The sequence below is a fragment of the Hyperolius riggenbachi genome, chromosome 10 (assembly GCF_040937935.1).
Source record: "Hyperolius riggenbachi isolate aHypRig1 chromosome 10, aHypRig1.pri, whole genome shotgun sequence".
Classification (NCBI taxonomy): Eukaryota; Metazoa; Chordata; class Amphibia; order Anura; family Hyperoliidae; genus Hyperolius; species Hyperolius riggenbachi.
This window is the reverse complement of record NC_090655.1, coordinates 291694325-291716132: the sequence shown is the minus strand read 5'-3', so window position 1 is coordinate 291716132 and position 21808 is coordinate 291694325. Positions and strand designations below refer to the sequence as shown.

Below are 21808 nucleotides of genomic sequence, written 5' to 3'. Positions count from 1 at the left end.
GCACAGCAATGAAAAATCAATGGGCTGTTCACAGTGCCCACGTTGCGTTACAGTGTAACGCTGCAACATAATATAACGTACTGCATGCAGTACTTTACACGAGGCTGAGCCACGTTAGACTGCTTGCACATGCTCAGTAAAGTTGGGGAGGAGCGGAGAGCGGCCAGGCACATGGCTTATTAATATTCACTGCACGGTGTGACGCACGGTGTGACGTGCAGTGTTTACTTCCTGGAGTGGCCGCTCTGTGCGGCGATTGGCCGGGCGGGACCACGTGATGCCGCGTGCGTCCAAGAGTGCGCATCACGGCATCACGGACGCCAGAGTGAGCTGCACAACGCGGCTCACTCTGACGTCCAAAGCAGAGAGCACCAGGCGTTGCGTTAGGGACACGTTGTGCGACCATAACGTCCCCTAAAACGCAACGTCCTGGTGTGAAACCAGCCTTAAATAATGCAGCCTGACTGACTGAAGCCTCTTTCCCTCCTGTTTTCCCCGCCCACACCTCTGTTCCTCTCTGATTGGACAATATTTCTCATGCTGAGACAATGCACTTTCTATAGTGAAGAGTGGGCAATGCATACACAATCAGGCAGAGGAGAGTAAGGGAGGAAATGACATCAGGATTGGCTTCAAAATAGCCACAGTTAAAATGGGAAATGCTAAGAAGGATTTTCTCTTTTTTTACTGTAGAAAATTCACTAAAATCAAAATGTGGACAGTGCAATATATCTGTTATGTAAGTAGAGCAAGTATTTATCTACTTATATATGTGTGTTTTCTGAGATAGTATGGCTGACAGCTCCTCTTTAAATGCCTCCTGTGTGAATGTGATCTCATTATTTTCTGTAATCATGTTGCACAACTTCTGCCATAAGAAGCTCTTAGGCTCGGTCACATTTCAGCTGGAACATTAATTTGCCTTCTCAAAACAGAAGGAATTTGTGATTATTCAGGTCGGAGTGAGCAATTGTCTCCCACAATGCACCACTGCTGAATATGCAAATCGTCCCTTTGTTGCCCGTGAAAACTAGCCACACCCCCAGAACCACTGGAATGCAAAGATGCGCCCGCTTGTTTTAGCTTTCAGGGACAACAAAGGGATGATTTGCATATTCAGTAGTGGTGCATTGTGGGACATCTCAAATGCTCACTCCAAGCTGAAGAATCACAAATACCTTCTGTGTTATGAAGGCAAGTTTCTCTTTAGCATAGCATTTTAGTAGGAGGGCTTTTTGGTCCGTTTTAGCCCCTTACACACTCCTGGGAGTTGTGGTTCACCATGAATAGTTACATGACCTTATATAAGTACATATATACTTCTATAATACTGTCATGAATGATAGTTATAGATGTAAAAAATCTAACATGAGCACATAGCATAACCCCTAATATGGCCAGTCTGTGAGCAGTGACATCACAGCAATACAGATACACATTTATTCTATATTACTGCTGATTACTCACCTGTTCTGCGCTCTGTAACATTGTCCTCCTCTTTACTTGTCCTCATCATGTCACCCTCCTCCATAGACTGCTGATCACTCCTCACATATGTCTCTTCTTCTTCCTCTTTACTTGTCCCCATCAGGTCACCCTCCTCCATAGACTGCTGATCACTCCTCACATACGTCTCTTCTTCCTCTTTACTTGTCCTCATCATGTCACCCTCCTCCATAGACAGCTGATCACTCCTCACATATGTCTCTTCTTCCTCTTTACTTGTCCTCATCATGTCCCCCTCCCCCATAGACTGCTGATCACTCCTCACATATGTCTCTTCTTCTTCCTCTTTACTTGTCCTCATCATGTCCCCCTCCCCCATAGACTGCTGATCACTCCTCACATATGTTTCTTCTTCTTCCTCTTTATATGTCCTCATCATGTCACCCTCCTCCATAGACTGCCGATCACTCCTCACATATGTCTCTTCTTCCTCTTTACATGTCCTCATCATGTCCCCCTCCTCCATAGTCTGCTGATCACTCCTCACATATGTCTCTTCTTCTTCCTCTTTACTTGTCCTCATCATGTCACCCTCCTCCATAGACTGCTGATCACTCCTCACATACGTCTCTTCTTCCTCTTTACTTGTCCTCATCATGTCACCCTCCTCCATAGACTGCTGATCACTCCTCACATATGTCTCTTCTTCTTCCTCTTTACTTGTCCTCATCATGTCACCCTCCTCCATAGACTGCTGATCACTCCTCACATACGTCTCTTCTTCTTCCTCTTTACTTGTCCTCATCATGTCTCCCTCCTCCATAGACTGCTGATCACTCCTCACATATGTCTCCTCTTCTTCCTCTTTACCTGTCCTCATCATGTCACCCTCCTCCATAGACTGCTGATCACTCCTCACATACGTCTCCTCTTCTTCCTCTTTACATGTCCTCATCATGTCACCCTCCTCCATAGACTGCTGATCACTCCTCACATATGTCTCTTCTTCTTCCTCTTTAACCACAGCACTTCCATGTACAAGTTCTCCACCCTAAGTGCACAAAGTGAGAGATAATGTATGTAATGTAAAATGTGAACACAGATAACACAGCATACACAGGAAGAAAGAATGTGTCATGGTTTGGAGTCTCCAGAGACCCTCAGTTCCACCTACCTGATAATGGTGGGGGATGGTGGGATCTTCCTGTAGACAATCCTGGGAATAAAGAGGACCTGTACATCTCTCTGGTGGGTTTCTGTTACTGGATACATCTGTAGGAAACACACACACTGACTAAATACATTGTCTCAATGTGCTTATCAGATGATGGGGGATCTAGGTGGACAATCCTGGGAATAAAGAGGACCTGTACACCTCTCTGGTGGGTTTCTGTTACTGGATACATCTGTAGGAAACACACACACTGACTGAATACATTGTCTCTATGTGTTTATCAGATGATGGGGGATCTAGGTGGACAATCCTGGGAATAAAGAGGACCTGTACATCTCTCTGGTGGGTTTCTGTTACTGGATACATCTGTAGGAAACACACACAGACTGAATACATTGTCTCTATGTGATTATCAGATGATGGGGAATGTAGGTGGACAATCCTGGGAATAAAGAGGACCTGTACATCTCTCTGGTGGGTTTCTGTTACTGGATACATCTGTAGGAAACACACACACTGACTGAATACATTGTGTCTATGTGTTTATCAGATGATGGGGGATCTAGGTGGACAATCCTGGGAATAAAGAGGACCTGTACATCTCTCTGGTGGGTTTCTGTTACTGGATACATCTGTAGGAAACACACACACTGACTGAATACATTGTCTCTATGTGATTATCAGATGATGGGGGATCTAGGTGGACAATCCTGGGAATAAAGAAGACCTGTACATCTCTCTGGTGGCTTTCTGTTACTGGATACATCTGTAGGAAACACACACACTGACTGAATACATTGTCTCTATGTGATTATCAGATGATGGGGGATCTAGGTGGGCAATCCTGGGAATAAAGAGGACCTGTACATTTCTCTGGTGGGTTTCTGTTACTGGATACATCTGTAGGAAACACACACACTGACTGAATACATTGTCTCTATGTGATTATCAGATGATGGGGATCTAGGTGGGCAATCCTGGGAATAAAGAGGACCTGTATATCAGATGATGGGGTATCTAGGTGGACAATCCTGGGAAGAAAGAGGACCTGTTCATCTCTCTGGTGGGTTCTTGATACTGGATACATCTGTAGGAAACACACACACTGACTGAATACATTGTCTCTATGTGATTATCAGATGATGGGGGATCTAGGTGGACAATCCTGGGAATAAAGAGGACCTGTACATCTCTCTGGTGGGTTTCTGTTACTGGATACATCTGTAGGAAACACACACACTGACTGAAAACATTGTCTCTATGTGTTTATCAGATGATGGGGGATCTAGGTGGACAATCATGGGAATAAAGAGGACCTGTACATCTCTCTGTTGGGTTTCTGTTACTGGACACATCTGTAGGAAACACACTACATTGTCTCTATGTGATTATTAGATGATGGGGGATCTAGGTGGACCCCAAGTACTGCTCTCTCCTGTACAAAACATGAAAGTCTCCTCTTACCCAGTGATGTAAGTAATTGATTCTCCATCATGGGGTCCTTGTAGAGGTCATTGTGTTCTATATACTGCCACTCCTGCATGGATAAATAGATGGTGACATCCTGACACCTTATAGGAACTTGACACACACAATGATACAGTCACCACCCAGATATGTCCCTTGCTGTTACTGGATAATATCCCATAATTCCCAGCACTGCTCACCTCTCCTGTCAGCAGCTCAATCATCTTCCCAGTGATTTCCAGAATCTTCTGCTTGTTGTGTCCATTAGATATCAGGGAGTGAGGTGGGGGCACTGTGATGGTCACATGATCTCCAGACTTCACTGGAGGAAAACTCTGTATAGAAAGACCAACAGTAATGTCACATGACCTCCCAGAATCCTCCTCACCTCTCCAGTCAGCTAAGTGCAGGGCCGAGAAAAGGTTCACCAGCACTAGAGGTGGAGATTCCATATTGCCCTCCCCCCGCCAACAGTGTCCCCCCAGTACAGGTAGTGAGGTGTGTCCCTAGACTTAGATGGGTACCCCTCCCAGTGTAGGTAGCCAGATAAGACCCCAGTATTAGAGGGATACCCCCTAAGTATAGTCAGATTAGCCACAAGTATTAGGCAGGCTCCACCAGTACAAAAATAATATAATACAACAGTGCTATAATAGCCTGACAGCCGTTTTGCGCAGCAATGCGCTTCCACGGAGGCAGCGTGAAACGGCCATCAGGCTACTAATGCTTCTTTCTGGAATGAAAGCAGTTTTGCAGTGCCGATCTCTCCCTTGCTCTCCCTCCTTTATGAAAATAACGAGAGACACCACTAGAGGGAAACAGAGAGAAGATGCTGCAATCCTGTGACAAGGCCTAGTTACTGATGCAGTGAGGAGCAGCACTTCATGCTCAGCCTATGACTCTGCACTGGCCAGGCAAGTGGGGCACAGGTGAGTCCTCAGAGCTGTGTGCTCAGAGGCTAGAGCCTCCCCAGCCTTTACCCGGACCTGGTTGTGCATTTTATTGCTAGAGATAAGAGTGATGTCATGTGACCTCCCAAAATCCTCCTCACCTCTCCAGTCACCTGTGTGTCATATTACTAGAGACAAGAGTGATGTCACGTGACCTCCCAGAATCCTTCTCACCTCTCCAGTCACCTGTGTGTTATATTACTAGAGATAAGAGTGATGTCACGTGATCTCCCAGAATCCCCCTCACCGCTCCGGTCACCTGTGTGTTATATTACTAGAGATAAGAGTGACGTCATGTGACCTCCCAGAATCCCCCTCACCTCTCTGGTCACCTGTGTGTTATATTACTAGAGATAAGAGCGATGTCATGTGACCTCCCAGAATCCCCCTCACCTCTCCGGTCACCTGTGTGTTATATTACTAGAGATAAGAGCGATGTCATGTGACTTCCCAGAATCCCCCTCACCTCTCCGGTCACCTGTGTGTTATACTACTAGAGATAAGAGTGATGTCATGTGACCTCCCAGAATCCCCCTCACCGCTCCAGTCACCTGTGTGTTATATTATTAGAGATAAGAGTGACGTCATGTGACCTCCCAGAATCCCCCTCACCTCTCTGGTCACCTGAGTGTTATATTACTAGAGATAAAACTGATGTCATGTGACCTCCCAGAATCCTCCTCACCTCTCCGGTCACCTGTGTGTTATATTACTAGAGATAAGAGTGATGTCATGTGACCTCCCAGAATCCCCCTCACCTCTCCGGTCAAATGTGTGTTATATTACTAGAGATAAGAGTGCTGTCATGTGACCTCCCAGAGTCCCCCTCACCTCTCCAGTCACCTGTGTGTTATATTACTAGAGATAAGAGTGATGTCACGTGATCTCCCAGAATCCCCCTCACCACTCCGGTCACCTGTGTGTTATATTACTAGAGATAAGAGTGACGTCATGTGACCTCCCAGAATCCCCCTCACCTCTCTGGTCACCTGTGTGTTATATTACTAGAGATAAGAGCGATGTCATGTGACCTCCCAGAATCCCCCTCACCTCTCCGGTCACCTGTGTGTTATATTACTAGAGATAAGAGCGATGTCATGTGACCTCCCAGAATCCCCCTCACCTCTCCGGTCACCTGTGTGTTATATTACTAGAGATAAGAGTGATGTCATGTGACCTCCCAGAATCCCCCTCACCGCTCCAGTCACCTGTGTGTTATATTATTAGAGATAAGAGTGACGTCATGTGACCTCCCAGAATCCCCCTCACCTCTCTGGTCACCTGAGTGTTATATTACTAGAGATAAGAGTGATATCATGTGACCTCCCAGAATCCCTGTCACCTCTCCAGTCACCTGTGTGTTATATTACTAGAGATAAGAGTGATGTCATGTGACGTCCCAGAATCCCCCTGACCTCTTCAGTCACCTGTGTGTTATATTACTAGAGATAAGAGTGATGTCATGTGACCTCCCAGAATCCCCCTCACCTCTCCGGTCACCTGTGTGTTATATTACTAGAGATAAGAGTGACGTCATGTGACCTCCCAGAATCCCCCTCACCTCTCTGGTCACCTGAGTGTTATATTACTAGAGATAAAACTGATGTCATGTGACCTCCCAGAATCCTCCTCACCTCTCCAGTCACCTGTGTGTTATATTACTAGAGATAAGAGTGATGTCATGTGACCTCCCAGAATCCTCCTCACCTCTCCAGTCACCTGTGTGTTATATTACTAGAGATAAGAGTGATATCATGTGACCTCCCAGAATCCCTGTCACCTCTCCGGTCACCTGTGTGTTATATTACTAGAGATAAGAGTGATGTCATGTGACCTCCCAGAATCCCCCTCACCTCTCCGGTCAAATGTGTGTTATATTACTAGAGATAAGAGTGCTGTCATGTGACCCCCCAGAGTCCCCCTCACCTCTCCAGTCACCTGTGTGTTATATTACTAGAGATAAGAGTGATGTCATGTGACCTCCCAGAATCCCCCTGACCTCTCCAGTCACCTGTGTGTTATATTACTAGAGATAAGAGTGATGTCATGTGACGTCCCAGAATCCCCCTGACCTCTTCAGTCACCTGTGTGTTATATTACTAGAGATAAGAGTGATGTCATGTGACCTCCCAGAATCCCCCTCACCTCTCCGGTCACCTGTGTGTTATATTACTAGAGATAAGAGTGATGTCATGTGACCTCCCAGAATTCCCTGACCTCTCCAGTCACCTGTGTGTTATATTACTAGAGATAAGAGTGATGTCATGTGACCTCCTAGAATCCCCCTCACCTCTCCAGTCACCTGTGTGTTATATTACTAGAGATAAGAGTGATGTCATGTGACCTCCTAGAATCCCCTGACCTCTCCAGTCACCTGTGTGTTATATTACTAGAGATAAAAGTGATGTCATGTGACCTCCCAGAATCCCCCTCACCTCTCCAGTCACCTGTGTGTTATATTACTAGAGATAAGAGTGATGTCATGTGACGTCCCAGAATCCCCCTGACCTCTTCAGTCACCTGTGTGTTATATTACTAGAGATAAGAGTGATGTCATGTGACCTCCCAGAATCCCCCTCACCTCTCCGGTCACCTGTGTGTTATATTACTAGAGATAAGAGTGCTGTCATGTGACCCCCCAGAGTCCCCCTCACCTCTCCAGTCACCTGTGTGTTATATTACTAGAGATAAGAGTGATGTCATGTGACCTCCCAGAATCCCCCTGACCTCTCCAGTCACCTGTGTGTTATATTACTAGAGATAAGAGTGATGTCATGTGACGTCCCAGAATCCCCCTGACCTCTTCAGTCACCTGTGTGTTATATTACTAGAGATAAGAGTGATGTCATGTGACTTCCCAGAATCCCCCTCACCTCTCCGGTCACCTGTGTGTTATATTACTAGAGATAAGAGTGATGTCATGTGACCTCCCAGAATTCCCTGACCTCTCCAGTCACCTGTGTGTTATATTACTAGAGATAAGAGTGATGTCATGTGACCTCCTAGAATCCCCCTCACCTCTCCAGTCACCTGTGTGTTATATTACTAGAGATAAGAGTGATGTCATGTGACCTCCCAGAATCCCCTGACCTCTCCAGTCACCTGTGTGTTATATTACTAGAGATAAAAGTGATGTCATGTGACCTCCCAGAATCCCCCTCACCTCTCCAGTCACCTGTGTGTTATATTACTAGAGATAAGAGTGATGTCATGTGACGTCCCAGAATCCCCCTGACCTCTTCAGTCACCTGTGTGTTATATTACTAGAGATAAGAGTGATGTCATGTGACCTCCCAGAATCCCCCTCACCTCTCCGGTCACCTGTGTGTTATATTACTAGAGATAAGAGTGATGTCATGTGACCTCCCAGAATTCCCTGACCTCTCCAGTCACCTGTGTGTTATATTACTAGAGATAAAAGTGATGTCATGTGACCTCCCAGAATCCTCCTCACCTCTCCGGTCACCTGTGTGTTATATTACTAGAGATAAGAGATATGTCATGTGACCTCCCAGAATCCCCTTCACCTCTCCAGTCAGCAGATAGATGATCTCCAGGGTGAGGTTGAATATCCTCTCAGTCATGTGACTCTGGTCCTCCTCCATCCTCAGTGATGTGGTCATGTGATCTGTACAGGACGCTGCTGCCTTTGGATAGATAATAAGGGGAGAGTTATCTAGGTTGCACATTTGTCAGTGGTGAAACTACCAATACAGGATCCCCCTCCCCCAGCACTCCCCATTGCTGTCACTTGTGGGTGGTGGGGCCATGCAGAGTATTGCAGGAAAGCATAATAAGCTGGTTTATAGCTACCTGTGCACTATACTCACAGCATGCTGCAGTCCTGTCCTCCCTCTGCCTCCTCTCCAGCTGGCCTTCTCTCCTCACATCCTCCTCCCACTGTTACCATTCCTGTGATGTTACAGCAGTGCTGGTAGTGGTAGATGGATGAGGATATGAGGAGAGGCGGAGACTGAGACTAATGGGAGCAGAGGACTGGAGCACACTGTGACAGCTAGCTATAAACCAATGTAATCCTTCCTATTACTACTCTGCATGGAGGTGGGGGGCGGGAGCAATACTGGAGTGTGGACATGGCAATGCTGGGGGACACAGGGGGACATGGCTATACTGGGGGAGAAATGGTATTCCTGGGGTGGGGGGACATTACATACTGGAGGATAATGGCAATGCTGGGGGACACAGGGAGGACATAGCTATACTGGGAAAGAAATGGCATTACTGGGGTGGGAGACATTACATACTGGAGGATAATGGCAATGCTGGGGGACACAGGGGGGACATGGCTATACTGGGGGAGAAATGGTATTCCTGGGGTGGGGGGACATTACATACTGGATGATAATGGCAATGCTGGGGGACACAGGGGAGACATGGCTATACTGGGGGAGAAATCGCAGTACTGGGGTGGCGGACATTACATACTGGGGGATAATAGCAATGCTGGGGGACACAGGGGAGACATGGCTATACTGGGGGAGAAATCGCAGTACTGGGGTGGCGGACATTACATACTGGAGGATAATGGCGATGCTGGGGGACACAGGGGGGACATGGCTATACTGGAGAAGAAATGGCATTAATGGGGTGGGGACATTACATACTGGACGATAATGGCAATGCTGGGGGACACAGGGGGGGCATGGCTATACTGGGGGAGAAATGGCATTACTGGAGTGGGGGACATTACATACTGGAGGATAATTGCAATGCTGGGGGACACAGGGGGGACATGGCTATACTGGGGAGAAATGGCATTACTGGGGTGGGGGACATTACATACTGGAGGATAATAGCAATGCTGGGGGACACATGGCTATACTCGGGTGGGGGACATTACATACTGGAGGATAATGGCAATGCTGGGGGATACAGGGGGGACATGGCTATACTGGGGAGAAATGGCATTACTGGGGTGGGGGACATTACATACTGGAGGATAATAGCAATGCCTGGGGACACAGGGGGGACGTGGCTATACTGGGAAAGAAATGGCATTACTGGGGTGGGGGACATTACATACTGGAGGATAATGGCAATGCTGGGGACACAGGGGGACGTGGCTATACTGGGAAAGAAATGGCATTACTGGGGTGGGGGACATTACATACTGGAGGATAATGGTAATGCTGGGGGACACAGGGGGACATGGCTATACTGGGAAAGAAATGGCATTACTGGGGTGGGGGACATTACATACTGCAGGATAATGGCAATGCTAGGGGACACAGGGGGACATGGCTATACTGGGGGAGAAATGGCATTACTGGGGTGGGGGACATTACATACTGGAGGATAATAGCAATGCTGGGGACACAGGGAGGACATGGCTATACTGGGAAAAAAATGGCATTACTGGGGTGGGGGACATTACATACTGGAGGATAATAGCAATGCTAGGGGACACAGGGGGACATGGCTATACTGGGAGAGAAATGGCATTACTGGGGTGGGGGACATTACATACTGGAGGATAATAGCAATGCTGGGGACACAGGGAGGACATGGCTATACTGGGAAAAAATGGCATTACTGGGGTGGGGGACATTACATACTGGAGGATAATGGCAATGCTGGGGGACACAGGGGGGACATGGCTATACTGGGGGAGAAATGGCATTACTGAGGTGGGGGTACATTACATACTGCAGGATAATGGCAATGCTGGGGGACACAGGGGACATGGCTATACTGGGAAAGAAATGGCATTACTGAAGTGGGGGGCATTACATACTGGAGGATAATAGTAATGCTGGGAACACAGGGAGGACATAATAATAATAATCTGAACATTTGTATAGCGCTTTTCTCCTGTCGGACTCAAAGCGCTCAAGAGCTGCAGCCACAGGGATGCACTCAAGAGGCCACTCTGCAGTGTTAGGGAGTCTTGCCTTGAACTCCTTACTGAATAGGTACCGACCTTAGCAAGGATTCGAACCCTGGTCTCCCATGTCAAAGGCAGTGCCCTTAACCACTACACTATCCAGCCACACTATACTTGCGTTACATGGTGACAGTGGCATATCTAGAGGGGTGCAGGCATGGTTCATGCTATGGGCACCACAGTCCCATGGGCGCCATGCCTCCCTCATGCTGCAATGGAATCTTGCCACATGGTAAGCGCATCCCGTTGTACTATACTGGCGCTATACTGGGACATAGGAGGGGATTTGGTGGATTGTGTGGAGAGGTGGCTCTGCCTATGGAGGGGAGGTAGATGCTGTTATTCAGGGGTTCTCAGTGTGGGGGGCGCTATTTTACCTAGATACGCCCCTGTATGCTGATTTGCCTGAATTATTGATAGGAGGTTAAAGTAAACCTGAGGTATAAAGTATATAATAGTATACATACCCGGGGCTTCCTTCAGCCTTGTACAGGCTAATCAGTCCCTCGCCGTCCTCCTCCGCCTCCTGGATCTAATGCAGTTTAGCCCAGTACTTCAGGCAGTCGGGGGAAACAGCGCAGGGCGCTCCTGGCGGGGGGAGAGCACAGTGGGGGAGCGCCGACTGCCCCTGACTGGCCAAACTGCAGTGAATTGTGGAGGCGGAGAAAGACAGCGAGGGACCAATAAGCCTGAACAGGGCTGGAGGAAGCCCCAGATATGTATATTTTTATTTACTTTCCATCTCAGGTACAATTTAAGCCAACCATAATCTATGGAGCGTGTAAGGCGGAGGCTGCCGACAAAATAACTGGCAAACAAGTCACAGAAGTGGCTGAAACTAAATGCAGACAAAACTGAAGTCCTTCTGATTGGAGGGCAGAGCATGACAACAAAACAACTTAACTTGCAGTCTTCACCACTGGGAATAGGAGGCACGGATCTGCGCAGCTCTGATCATGTGCGTAGCCTGGGAGTTCTAATTGATGGGATTTAAACTTCAGAACTCAAATCTCTGCTGTGGTAAAATCATCCTAGTTTCACCTGAAGAACATTGCAAAAATCAAGCACCTCATACCCCCAGAAGATCTGCCAACCTTAGTCCACGCCTTCATCACATCCCGACTGGACTACTGCAATGCTCTCTACACTGGCCTTCCAAAAAAGGTCTTGTACCGCCTACAGCTGATACAGAATACTGCTGCCAGACTGCTAACCAACCAACCCCGTCACTGCCACATAACGCCAGTCCTGCATTCCCTTCACTGGCTACCTATAGAATGGAGGGTCCTATTCAAGATTGGCCTACTGACATTTAAATCCCTGAATAATTTAGGCCCTGGATACATGAAAGATATGTTACAGCTGCGTAGCAATCCCCGCATTCTCAGATCCACAGGTTCTAATAATCTAGTCATACCCAGAGTCCGCTTGGAAACTTTTGGTCCCAGAGCCTTCTGTCATGCTGCCCCTACGTTTTGGAACTCCTTACCTCAACAGATCAGGACAGCTCCATCCCTGGACGTGTTTAAATCCAGACTGAAAACCCACCTGTTCAGTTTGGCATTTGCAGAAATATAACTTTTGTTGTGTGAATACTTCATCCTACTAATTACTGAATCTGAGAGAGCCTAAGCGCTTTGAGTCCTATGGGAGAAAAGCGCTATAGAAATGTTATTGTATTATTGTATATAAAAGTTTCTTCAAGGGGGATGATCAGGATAGTGACAGGTGCACTATGACCTCCTCTGTAACAAAGTGTATCCCTCCCCCGACCTCAATATTATCATAAATACAACAAAAATCATACAATTAACCTTCTCCTCGCTTTGTCCTGCAACTTTTCCTCTTGCTCTGAAATCACTTCCTTTCTGTTACATCACCTCCTTTCTTTGGTTTAATTGCTTCCTTTCTTTGCGTTTCACCTGGGAGAGGTGAGATCGCCATCTTGTGGTGTAACTGCTAACTGCAGCTAAAAGTTAAAAACAGTTTAGAAAGAGGAGGTAGATATGAACTTACCTCCTCTCAGGGCAAAAAAAACTTCAAGAATGAGATAAATAACTATAGCTTTAATGTTTTTTTTGTGAAAAAAACCCAGCTTTCATAGAATGCAATGCGTTTCTCAGGAGTAGGTCCTCAGTTCATCTGTCAAGTAAGGAGAGCAAAATCTCAAAAAGAGCTGTAAGCCCAGCGCCTCAGTGAGAGGAGTTATTTGGAACATTAAAGGACAACTGAAGTGAGAGGTATATGGAGGCTGCCATTTTTATTTCCTTTTAAGCAATGCTACTTGCCTGGCTGTCCTGCTGATCCTCTGCCTCTAATACTATTAGCCATAGCCCCTGAACAAGCATGCAGCAGATCGGGTGTTTCTGACATTATTGTCAGATCTGACAAGATTAGTTGCATGCTTGTTTATGATGTTATTCAGACACTACTGCTGCCAAATAGATCATTAGGGCTGCCAGTCAACTGGCATTGTTTAAAAGGTAATCAGAATCAGAATAATTTATTTCGCCAAGTACAATGCAGGTAGTACCCGGAATTATTTTTGGCACATACAGGGTCGGTGATGGTACAGTAGCAGCAAACTAGTAAAAGCATACAAGGTAGTCACAGCAATAGCAGAGATATACAAAGAGGTAGTCATATACATTGCACATCATGAATTACATATTACATTAGTAGTACAGTATATTACATTAGTACAGTGGAGGAGGACCAGCGGGGTCCATCTGAGTGCTATGCCGAGCGGAGCTGCCACACTCTAAGTGGCGCTCAACTACTCTGTAGCAATTACAGACACCCCACCACATGTCCTGAAACAGAAGATAGAGAGAAAAGAAGGAGCAATAGAGAGTCCAAGGGGTCCCCATAGCTGAAGAGCGACAAGTCCTGGCCATGCTAGGTTTGCGGTCTAGTCCAGTACATTGGGAAGCATCAAGCCTGGCTGTGCCTCTCGCCCCTGTGATCAGCAGGTGATCGGCCTGGGAATGGCTGGCTGTATTGCCGTGCATCCAGGGAAGTGGGGCTGCGATGGCCTTGCAGCGTGCAGTGGTGGCCTGAGGTTAGGGGTTTGATATCCTGGCTTGCTTGGGGGTCTCTGGCTGATGCTTGGCTGGCCTCATGACGGAGCAGCTAGATGCCTTTTGAGGGCTGCAGGGAGAGAGGCCAGGACTGGAGCGGTGGCTTGTCTCTGTGTTGCAGTCAGCCTGTGGAGTGATAGTGCCTGACCCCCCACGTGGCAGCAGCAGTGGTAATAGGGAAGCTGGTGTCCTGTGGCAGCGGCGGTGGTTACAATTTGCTTGTTGCCGTCGGCTGTGGAGAGGAGAGGCATGCCCAGCAAAGGCACCACTGGTTGGGCTGATGGAGAGGGAGCCGGAAGTATCTCCCGCCAAGGTCATGTGGCTCTGAACAGCTGGTGGAGCAGCGGCACACATGCTTCCTCAAGTCCTCCTGCTCATGCAGTGCTGCCGGCGTCCTTGTCTGTTTGGGCAGCGGCGGTGCAGTAGTCATCCATGGACACTGATATCAGGTCAGCAGCTCTCCCTAAAGCGGCTCTTCCATCATTGTGTCCAGGATGCTTCCAGGATTGCGGCAGAGCAGTGGCCCACGTGCAGCCTATGAGCTGCAGAAGGATGTTGCCGGAGCGACGGAAGCTGCATGGCAGTGATCCGCCGGAGAAGTTGTCTGACCGGGGTGACCCAGTGGAAAAGGTGCAGAGAACGTGATGAAAAATGAGTTAGAATAAAAAAAATAATAGCCGGAGCCATGTACGGCCGTGGCTACCCCTCAGGCGCCATCTTTAGACTAGTATTGGCAACCTTCATATTCTTCTCACTTCAGTTGCCCTTTAATGCTGCAATTTTCTATATCATTTTTAAAGGACACATCTGAGCAAAAAAATAAAACAAAACAAAAAAATAAGATCTACTTACTGCCGCAGCTGCGGTGTCCCCAGATACAGAGCGCACGGTCATGACCACATTCACGTAGTCTGTAGCATTGTGTGCAGGCGCAGTGTGACATGAGCGCAGTAACCTTTCAATTCCTGTTTCCTTTGCCACAGTTTACCATTCAGCCTCAGACCCTGAGGGAATCCTGAAGACAGTCAGCACTGCAGGCAAAGTAACCTTTTGGATTGTTGATGAATCCACACACAGTCCAATTTTGATTGTCTGTACAATCGATACAATCTGTGATCTCATATAGAGACCAGGTCGTTGACCAGGCCTCTATACGAGACCAGGTTGTTTTTTTGCAAGGATGTCTTTCCCTGAGAGGAGGTAAGTTTATATCTTCCTCCTCTTTTTAAACTCTTCTTAAAGAGAACCTGTATAAAAAAAAAGTTCCCCTGGGGGTACTCACCTCGGGAGGGGGAAGCCTCAGGGTCCCAATGAGGTTTCCCCCTCCCCTGTAGCTGCAGGCAGTCCAGCGCTGGCTCCCCGAAGTGTCCCGGAATCCTCCCTCGACAAGCCTGACAAGCGCTGATTTATTCACCTTTCCTGGCTCCAGCGGGGGCGCTGTTGGGGCTCTCCACATAAAGATAGGCTAATATAGCCAACCTCCGTCTGGGTCCGCTCTCCTGCGCAGGCACAGGAGACTTGCGCCAGCAAAGTAGAGCGACCTGAGAGCGATCGGCTATTTCCGCCTATCTCCGAGCGGAGAGCCGATACTGCGCCTGCGCTGGAGCCGGGAAGGTAAATATTTACATCCCCGCTGTTCCGGGAGCTTCATCTCTGCCGCCGTGGGACCAAGGAGGACAGGGGAATCCTCAATAGGATCTGGAGGCCTCCCCCACCCCAGGTGAGTACCCCCCAGGGGAGGTTTTTCTCAATACAGGTTTTCTTTAAATAGATCATTTCATTTTGGCACCTGTGAAACTTAAAGAGAATCTGTAATAAATAAAAGGGGGCCCCAAGGAGTACTTACCTGGGAGGGAGGAAGCCTCTGGCTCCTAATAAGGCTTCTGCATCCTCTTCCCCCTCCAGGATCCAGCGCTGGCAGCCCCCGAACACCACGTGTGGCAATATTTACATTCTGCGCTCCTGCACAGGCCCAGTATCAGCTTTCCGATTGGTCTCAGGCCTTTGCAGTAGAGAACACCCGATCTGGCTCAGCTATTTCTGTCTGATCCTGATCGGAAAGCGGTTACTGCGCCTGTGCAGCAGCGCAGAATGTAAATATTGCCTCGCACTACTGCGCATGCGCACAGCTTGTCAGTACTTGTTGGGGGATTTTCAGAGACTGAAGAGGAGAGAGGAAGCCCGTGAGGTAAGTATCCCATAGGGGCACTTTGTTGATTACTGATTCACTTGAAGTATCAGTTTTTTACAATCCTGAGTGGAGGGTTTCCCTGGATTTTGTTCTATCCAACCGAGAGCGACTGTTTAACCCCAGTGGGATCGGGGTTGTTCTCCCCACCCGCCTGCTGTGTGGCTGCTGCTGTGGCATAGGGGTTGTGTTCCCCACCTGCCTGCTGTGTGGCTGCTGCTGTGGCACAGGGGTTGTTCTCCCCACCCGCCTGCTGTGTGGCTGCTGCTGTGGCATAGGGGTTGTTCTCCCCACCTGCCTGCTGTGTGGCTGCTGCTGTGGCATAGGGGTTGTTCTCCCCACCCGCCTGCTGTGTGGCTGCTGCTGTGGCATAGGGGTTGTTCTCCCCACCTGCCTGCTGTGTGGCTGCTGCTGTGGCATAGGGGTTGTTCTCCCCACCTGCTTGCTGTGTGGCTGCTGCTGTGGCATAGGGGTTGTTCTCCCCACCTGCCTGCTGTGTGGCTGCTGCTGTGGCATAGGGGTTGTTCTCCCCACCTGCCTGCTGTGTGGCTGATAGGGGTTGTTCTCCCCACCTGCCTGCTGCGTGGCTGCTGCTGTGGCATAGGGGTTGTTCTCCCCACCTGCCTGCTGTGTGGTTGCTGCTGTGGCATAGGGGTTGTTCTCCCCACCTGCCTGCTGTGTGGCTGCTGCTGTGGCATAGGGGTTGTTCCCCCACCTGCCTGCTGTGTGGCTGCTGCTGTGGCATAGGGGTTGTTCCCCCCACCTGCCTGCTGTGTGGCTGCTGCTGTGGCATAGGGGTTGTTCTCCCCACCTGCTTGCTGTGTGGCTGCTGCTGTGGCATAGGGGTTGTTCCCCCCACCTGCCTGCTGTGTGGCCGCTGCTGTGTGGCATAGGGGATGTTCCCCCCACCTGCCTGCTGTGTGGTCGCTGCTGTGGCATACGGGTTGTTCTCCCCACCCGCCTGCTGTGTGGCTGCTGCTGTGGCATAGGTGTTGTTCTCCCCACCTGCCTGCTGTGTGGCTGCTGCTGTGGCATAGAGGTCTTTCTCCCCACCCACCTGCTGTGTGGCTGCTGCTGTGGCATAGGGGTTGTTCTCCCCACCTGCCTGCTGTGTGGCTGCTGCTGTGGCATAGAGGTCTTTCTCCCCACCCGCCTGCTATGTGGCTGCTGCTGTGGCAGAGGGGTTGTTCTCCCCACCTGCCTGCTGTGTGGCTGCTGCTGTGGCATAGGGGTTGTTCTCCCCACCTGCCTGCTGTGTGGCTGCTGCTGTGGCATAGGGGTTGCTCTCCCCACCTGCCTGCTGTGTAGCTGCTGCTGTGGCATAGGGGTTGTTCTCCCCACCTGCCTGCTGTGTGGCTGCTGCTGTGGCATAGGGGTTGTTCTCCCCACCTGCCTGCTGTGTGGCTGCTGCTGTGGCAGAGGGGTTGTTCTCCCCACCTGCCTGCTGTGTGGCTGCTGCTGTGGCATAGGGGTTGTTCTCCCCACCTGCCTGCTGTGTGGCTGCTGCTGTGGCATAGGGGTTGTTCTCCCCACCTCCCTGCTGTGTGGCTGCTGCTGTGGCATAGGGGTTGTTCTCCCCACCCGCCTGCTATGTGGATGCTGCTGTGGCATAGGGGTTGTTCTCCGCACCTGCCTGCTGTGTGGCTGCTGCTGTGGCATAGGGGTTGTTCTCCCCCCCCGCCTGCTGTGTGGCTGCTGCTGTGGCATAGGGATTATTCTCCTCACCTCCCTGCTGTGTGGCTGCTGCTGTGGCATAGGGGTTCTTCTCCCCACCTGCCTGCTGTGTGTCTGCTGTGTGGCATAGGGGATGTTCTCCCCACCCGCCTGCTGTGTGGCTGCTGCTGTGGTATAGGGGTTGTTCTCCCCACCCGCCTGCTGTGTGGCTGCTGCTGTGGCATAGGGGTTGTTCTCCCCACCTGCCTGCTGTGTGGCTGCTGCTGTGGCATAGGGGTTGTTCTCCCCACCTGCCTGCTGTGTGGCTGCTGCTGTGGCATAGGGGTTGTTCTCCCCACCCGCCTGCTGTGTGGCTGCTGCTGTGGCATAGGGGTTGTTCTCCCCACCTCCCTGCTGTGTGGCTGCTGCTGTGGCATAGGGGTTGTTCTCCCCACCCGCCTGCTGTGTGGCTGCTGCTGTGGCATAGGGGTTGTGCTCCCCACCTGCCTGCTGTGTGGCTGCTGCTGTGGCACAGGGGTTGTTCTCCCGACCCGCCTGCTGTGTGGCTGCTGCTGTGGCATAGGGGTTGTTCTCCCCACCTGCCTGCTGTGTGGCTGCTGCTGTGGCATAGGGGTTGTTCTCCCCACCCGCCTGCTGTGTGGCTGCTGCTGTGGCATAGGGGTTGTTCTCCCCACCCGCCTGCTGTGTGGCTGCTGCTGTGGCATAGGGGTTGTTCTCCCCACCTGCCTGCTGTGTGGCTGCTGCTGTGGCATAGGGGTTGTTCTCCCCACCTGCCTGCTGTGTGGCTGCTGCTGTGGCATAGGGGTTGTTCTCCCCCCTGCCTGCTGTGTGGCTGCTGCTGTGGCATAGGGGTTGTTCTCCCCACCTGCCTGCTGTGTGGCTGCTGCTGTGGCATAGGGGTTGTTCTCCCCACCTGCCTGCTGCGTGGCTGCTGCTGTGGCATAGGGGTTGTTCTCCCCACCCGCCTGCTGTGTGGCTGCTGCTGTGGCATAGGGGTTGTGCTCCCCACCTGCCTGCTGTGTGGCTGCTGCTGTGGCACAGGGGTTGTTCTCCCCACCCGCCTGCTGTGTGGCTGCTGCTGTGGCATAGGGGTTGATCTCCCCACCTGCCTGCTGTGTGGCTGCTGCTGTGGCATAGGGGTTGTTCTCCCCACCCGCCTGCTGTGTGGCTGCTGCTGTGGCATAGGGGTTGTTCTCCCCACCCGCCTGCTGTGTGGCTGCTGCTGTGGCATAGGGGTTGTTCTCCCCACCTGCCTGCTGTGTGGCTGCTGCTGTGGCATAGGGGTTGTTCTCCCCACCTGCCTGCTGCGTGGCTGCTGCTGTGGCATAGGGGTTGTTCTCCCCACCTGCCTGCTGTGTGGTTGCTGCTGTGGCATAGGGGTTGTTCTCCCCACCTGCCTGCTGTGTGGCTGCTGCTGTGGCATAGGGGTTGTTCCCCCACCTGCCTGCTGTGTGGCTGCTGCTGTGGCATAGGGGTTGTTCTCCCCACCTGCTTGCTGTGTGGCTGCTGCTGTGGCATAGGGGTTGTTCCCCCCACCTGCCTGCTGTGTGGCCGCTGCTGTGTGGCATAGGGGATGTTCCCCCCACCTGCCTGCTGTGTGGCTGCTGCTGTGGCATACGGGTTGTTCTCCCCACCCGCCTGCTGTGTGGCTGCTGCTGTGGCATAGGAGTTGTTCTCCCCACCTGCCTGCTGTGTGGCTGCTGCTGTGGCATAGAGGTCTTTCTCCCCACCCACCTGCTGTGTGGCTGCTGCTGTGGCATAGGGGTTGTTCTCCCCACCTGCCTGCTGTGTGGCTGCTGCTGTGGCATAGAGGTCTTTCTCCCCACCCGCCTGCTATGTGGCTGCTGCTGTGGCAGAGGGGTTGTTCTCCCCACCTGCCTGCTGTGTGGCTGCTGCTGTGGCATAGGGGTTGTTCTCCCCACCTGCCTGCTGTGTGGCTGCTGCTGTGGCATAGGGGTTGCTCTCCCCACCTGCCTGCTGTGTAGCTGCTGCTGTGGCATAGGATTGTTGTTCTCCCCACCTGCCTGCTGTGTGGCTGCTGCTGTGGCATAGGGGTTGTTCTCCCCACCTGCCTGCTGTGTGGCTGCTGCTGTGGCAGAGGGGTTGTTCTCCCCACCTGCCTGCTGTGTGGCTGCTGCTGTGGCATAGGGGTTGTTCTCCCCACCTGCCTGCTGTGTGGCTGCTGCTGTGGCATAGGGGTTGTTCTCCCCACCTCCCTGCTGTGTGGCTGCTGCTGTGGCATAGGGGTTGTTCTCCCCACCCGCCTGCTATGTGGATGCTGCTGTGGCATAGGGGTTGTTCTCCCCACCTGCCTGCTGTGTGGCTGCTGCTGTGGCATAGGGGTTGTTCTCCCCCCCCGCCTGCTGTGTGGCTGCTGCTGTGGCATAGGGATTATTCTCCTCACCTGCCTGCTGTGTGGCTGCTGCTGTGGCATAGGGGTTCTTCTCCCCACCTGCCTGCTGTGTGTCTGCTGTGTGGCATAGGGGATGTTCTCCCCACCCGCCTGCTGTGTGGCTGCTGCTGTGGTATAGGGGTTGTTCTCCCCACCCGCCTGCTGTGTGGCTGCTGCTGTGGCATAGGGGTTGTTCTCCCCACCTGCCTGCTGTGTGGCTGCTGCTGTGGCATAGGGGTTGTTCTCCCCACCTGCCTGCTGTGTGGCTGCTGCTGTGGCATAGGGGTTGTTCTCCCCACCTGCCTGCTGTGTGGCTGCTGCTGTGGCATAGGGGTTGTTCTCCCCACCTGCCTGCTGTGTGGCTGCTGCTGTGGCATAGGGGTTGTTCTCCCCACCTGCCTGCTGTGTGGCTGCTGCTGTGGCATAGGGGTTGTTCTCCCCACCCGCCTGCTGTGTGGCTGCTGCTGTGGCATAGGGGTTGTTCTCCCCACCTGCCTGCTGTGTGGCTGCTGCTGTGGCATAGGGGTTGTTCTCCCCACCTGCCTGCTGTGTGGCTGCTGCTGTGGCATAGGGGTTGTTCTCCCCACCCGCCTGCTATGTGGATGCTGCTGTGGCATAGGGGTTGTTCTCCCCACCTGCCTGCTGTGTGGCTGCTGCTGTGGCATAGGGGTTGTTCTCCCCCCCCCCCGCCTGCTGTGTGGCTGCTGCTGTGGCATAGGGGTTGTTCTCCCCACCTGCCTGCTGTGTGGCTGCTGCTGTGGTATAGGGGTTGTTCTCCCCACCCGCCTGCTGTGTGGCTGCTGCTGTGGCATAGGGGTTGTTCTCCCCACCTGCCTGCTGTGTGGCTGCTGCTGTGGCATAGGGGTTGTTCTCCCCACCTGCCTGCTGTGTGGCTGCTGCTGTGGCATAGGGGTTGTTCTCCCCACCTGCCTGCTGTGTGGCTGCTGCTGTGGCATAGGGGTTATTCTCCCCACCTGCCTGCTGTGTGGCTGCTGCTGTGGCATAGGGGTTGTTCTCCCCACCTGCCTGCTGTGCGGCTGCTGCTGTGGCATAGGGGTTGTTCTCCCCACCCGCCTGCTGTGTGGCTGCTGCTGTGGCATAGGGGTTGTTCTCCCCACCTGCCTGCTGTGTGGCTGCTGCTGTGGCATAGGGGTTGTTCTCCCCACCTGCCTGCTGTGTGGCTGCTGCTGTGGCATAGGGGTTGTTCTCCCCACCCGCCTGCTGTGTGGCTGCTGCTATGGCATACAGGTTGTTCTCCCAACCCGCCTGCTGTGTGGCTGCTGCTGTGGCATAGGGGTTGTTCTCCCCACCTGCCTGCTGTGTGGCTGCTGCTGTGGCATAGGGGCTGTTCTCCCCACCCGCCTGCCGTGTGGCTGCTGCTGTGGCATAGGGGTTGTTCTCCCCACCTGCCTGCTGTGTGGCTGCTGCTGTGGCATAGCGGTTGTTCCCCCCACCTGCCTGCTGTGTGGCTGCTGCTGTGGCATAGGGGTTGTGCTCCCTACCCGCTTGCTGTGTGGCTGCTGCTGTGGCAT

General features: G+C 51.6%; 1 protein-coding gene across 1 annotated transcript; it reads right to left on the bottom strand.

Moving 5' to 3' along the window:
• Positions 1-2436: 2436 nt before the first annotated feature.
• Positions 2437-12797, bottom strand: LOC137537300 (gastrula zinc finger protein XlCGF66.1-like). The gene is made up of 6 exons (XM_068259376.1): positions 12757-12797; positions 8565-8684; positions 4288-4422; positions 4047-4157; positions 2621-2718; positions 2437-2497 (listed from the first exon to the last, which is right to left on the bottom strand). Exons 2-6 carry the CDS (start codon positions 8658-8660, stop codon positions 2437-2439), a joined length of 501 nt encoding a protein of 166 aa, XP_068115477.1. The 5' UTR covers positions 8661-8684; positions 12757-12797.
• Between the last annotated feature and the right edge of the window lie 9011 nt (positions 12798-21808).

Bases quoted from the DNA above. Each gene is read 5' to 3' on its own strand.
- LOC137537300 (XM_068259376.1), bottom strand. From the start codon at position 8,660: ATGACCACATCACTGAGGATGGAGGAGGACCAGAGTCACATGACTGAG. The intron at 4,423-8,564 runs GTGAAGGGGATT...CTTTCTATACAG, and splicing joins TCTATCTGCTGACTGGAGAG to AGTTTTCCTCCAGTGAAGTC. The intron at 4,158-4,287 runs GTGAGCAGTGCT...TTATCCATGCAG, and splicing joins TTGAGCTGCTGACAGGAGAG to GAGTGGCAGTATATAGAACA.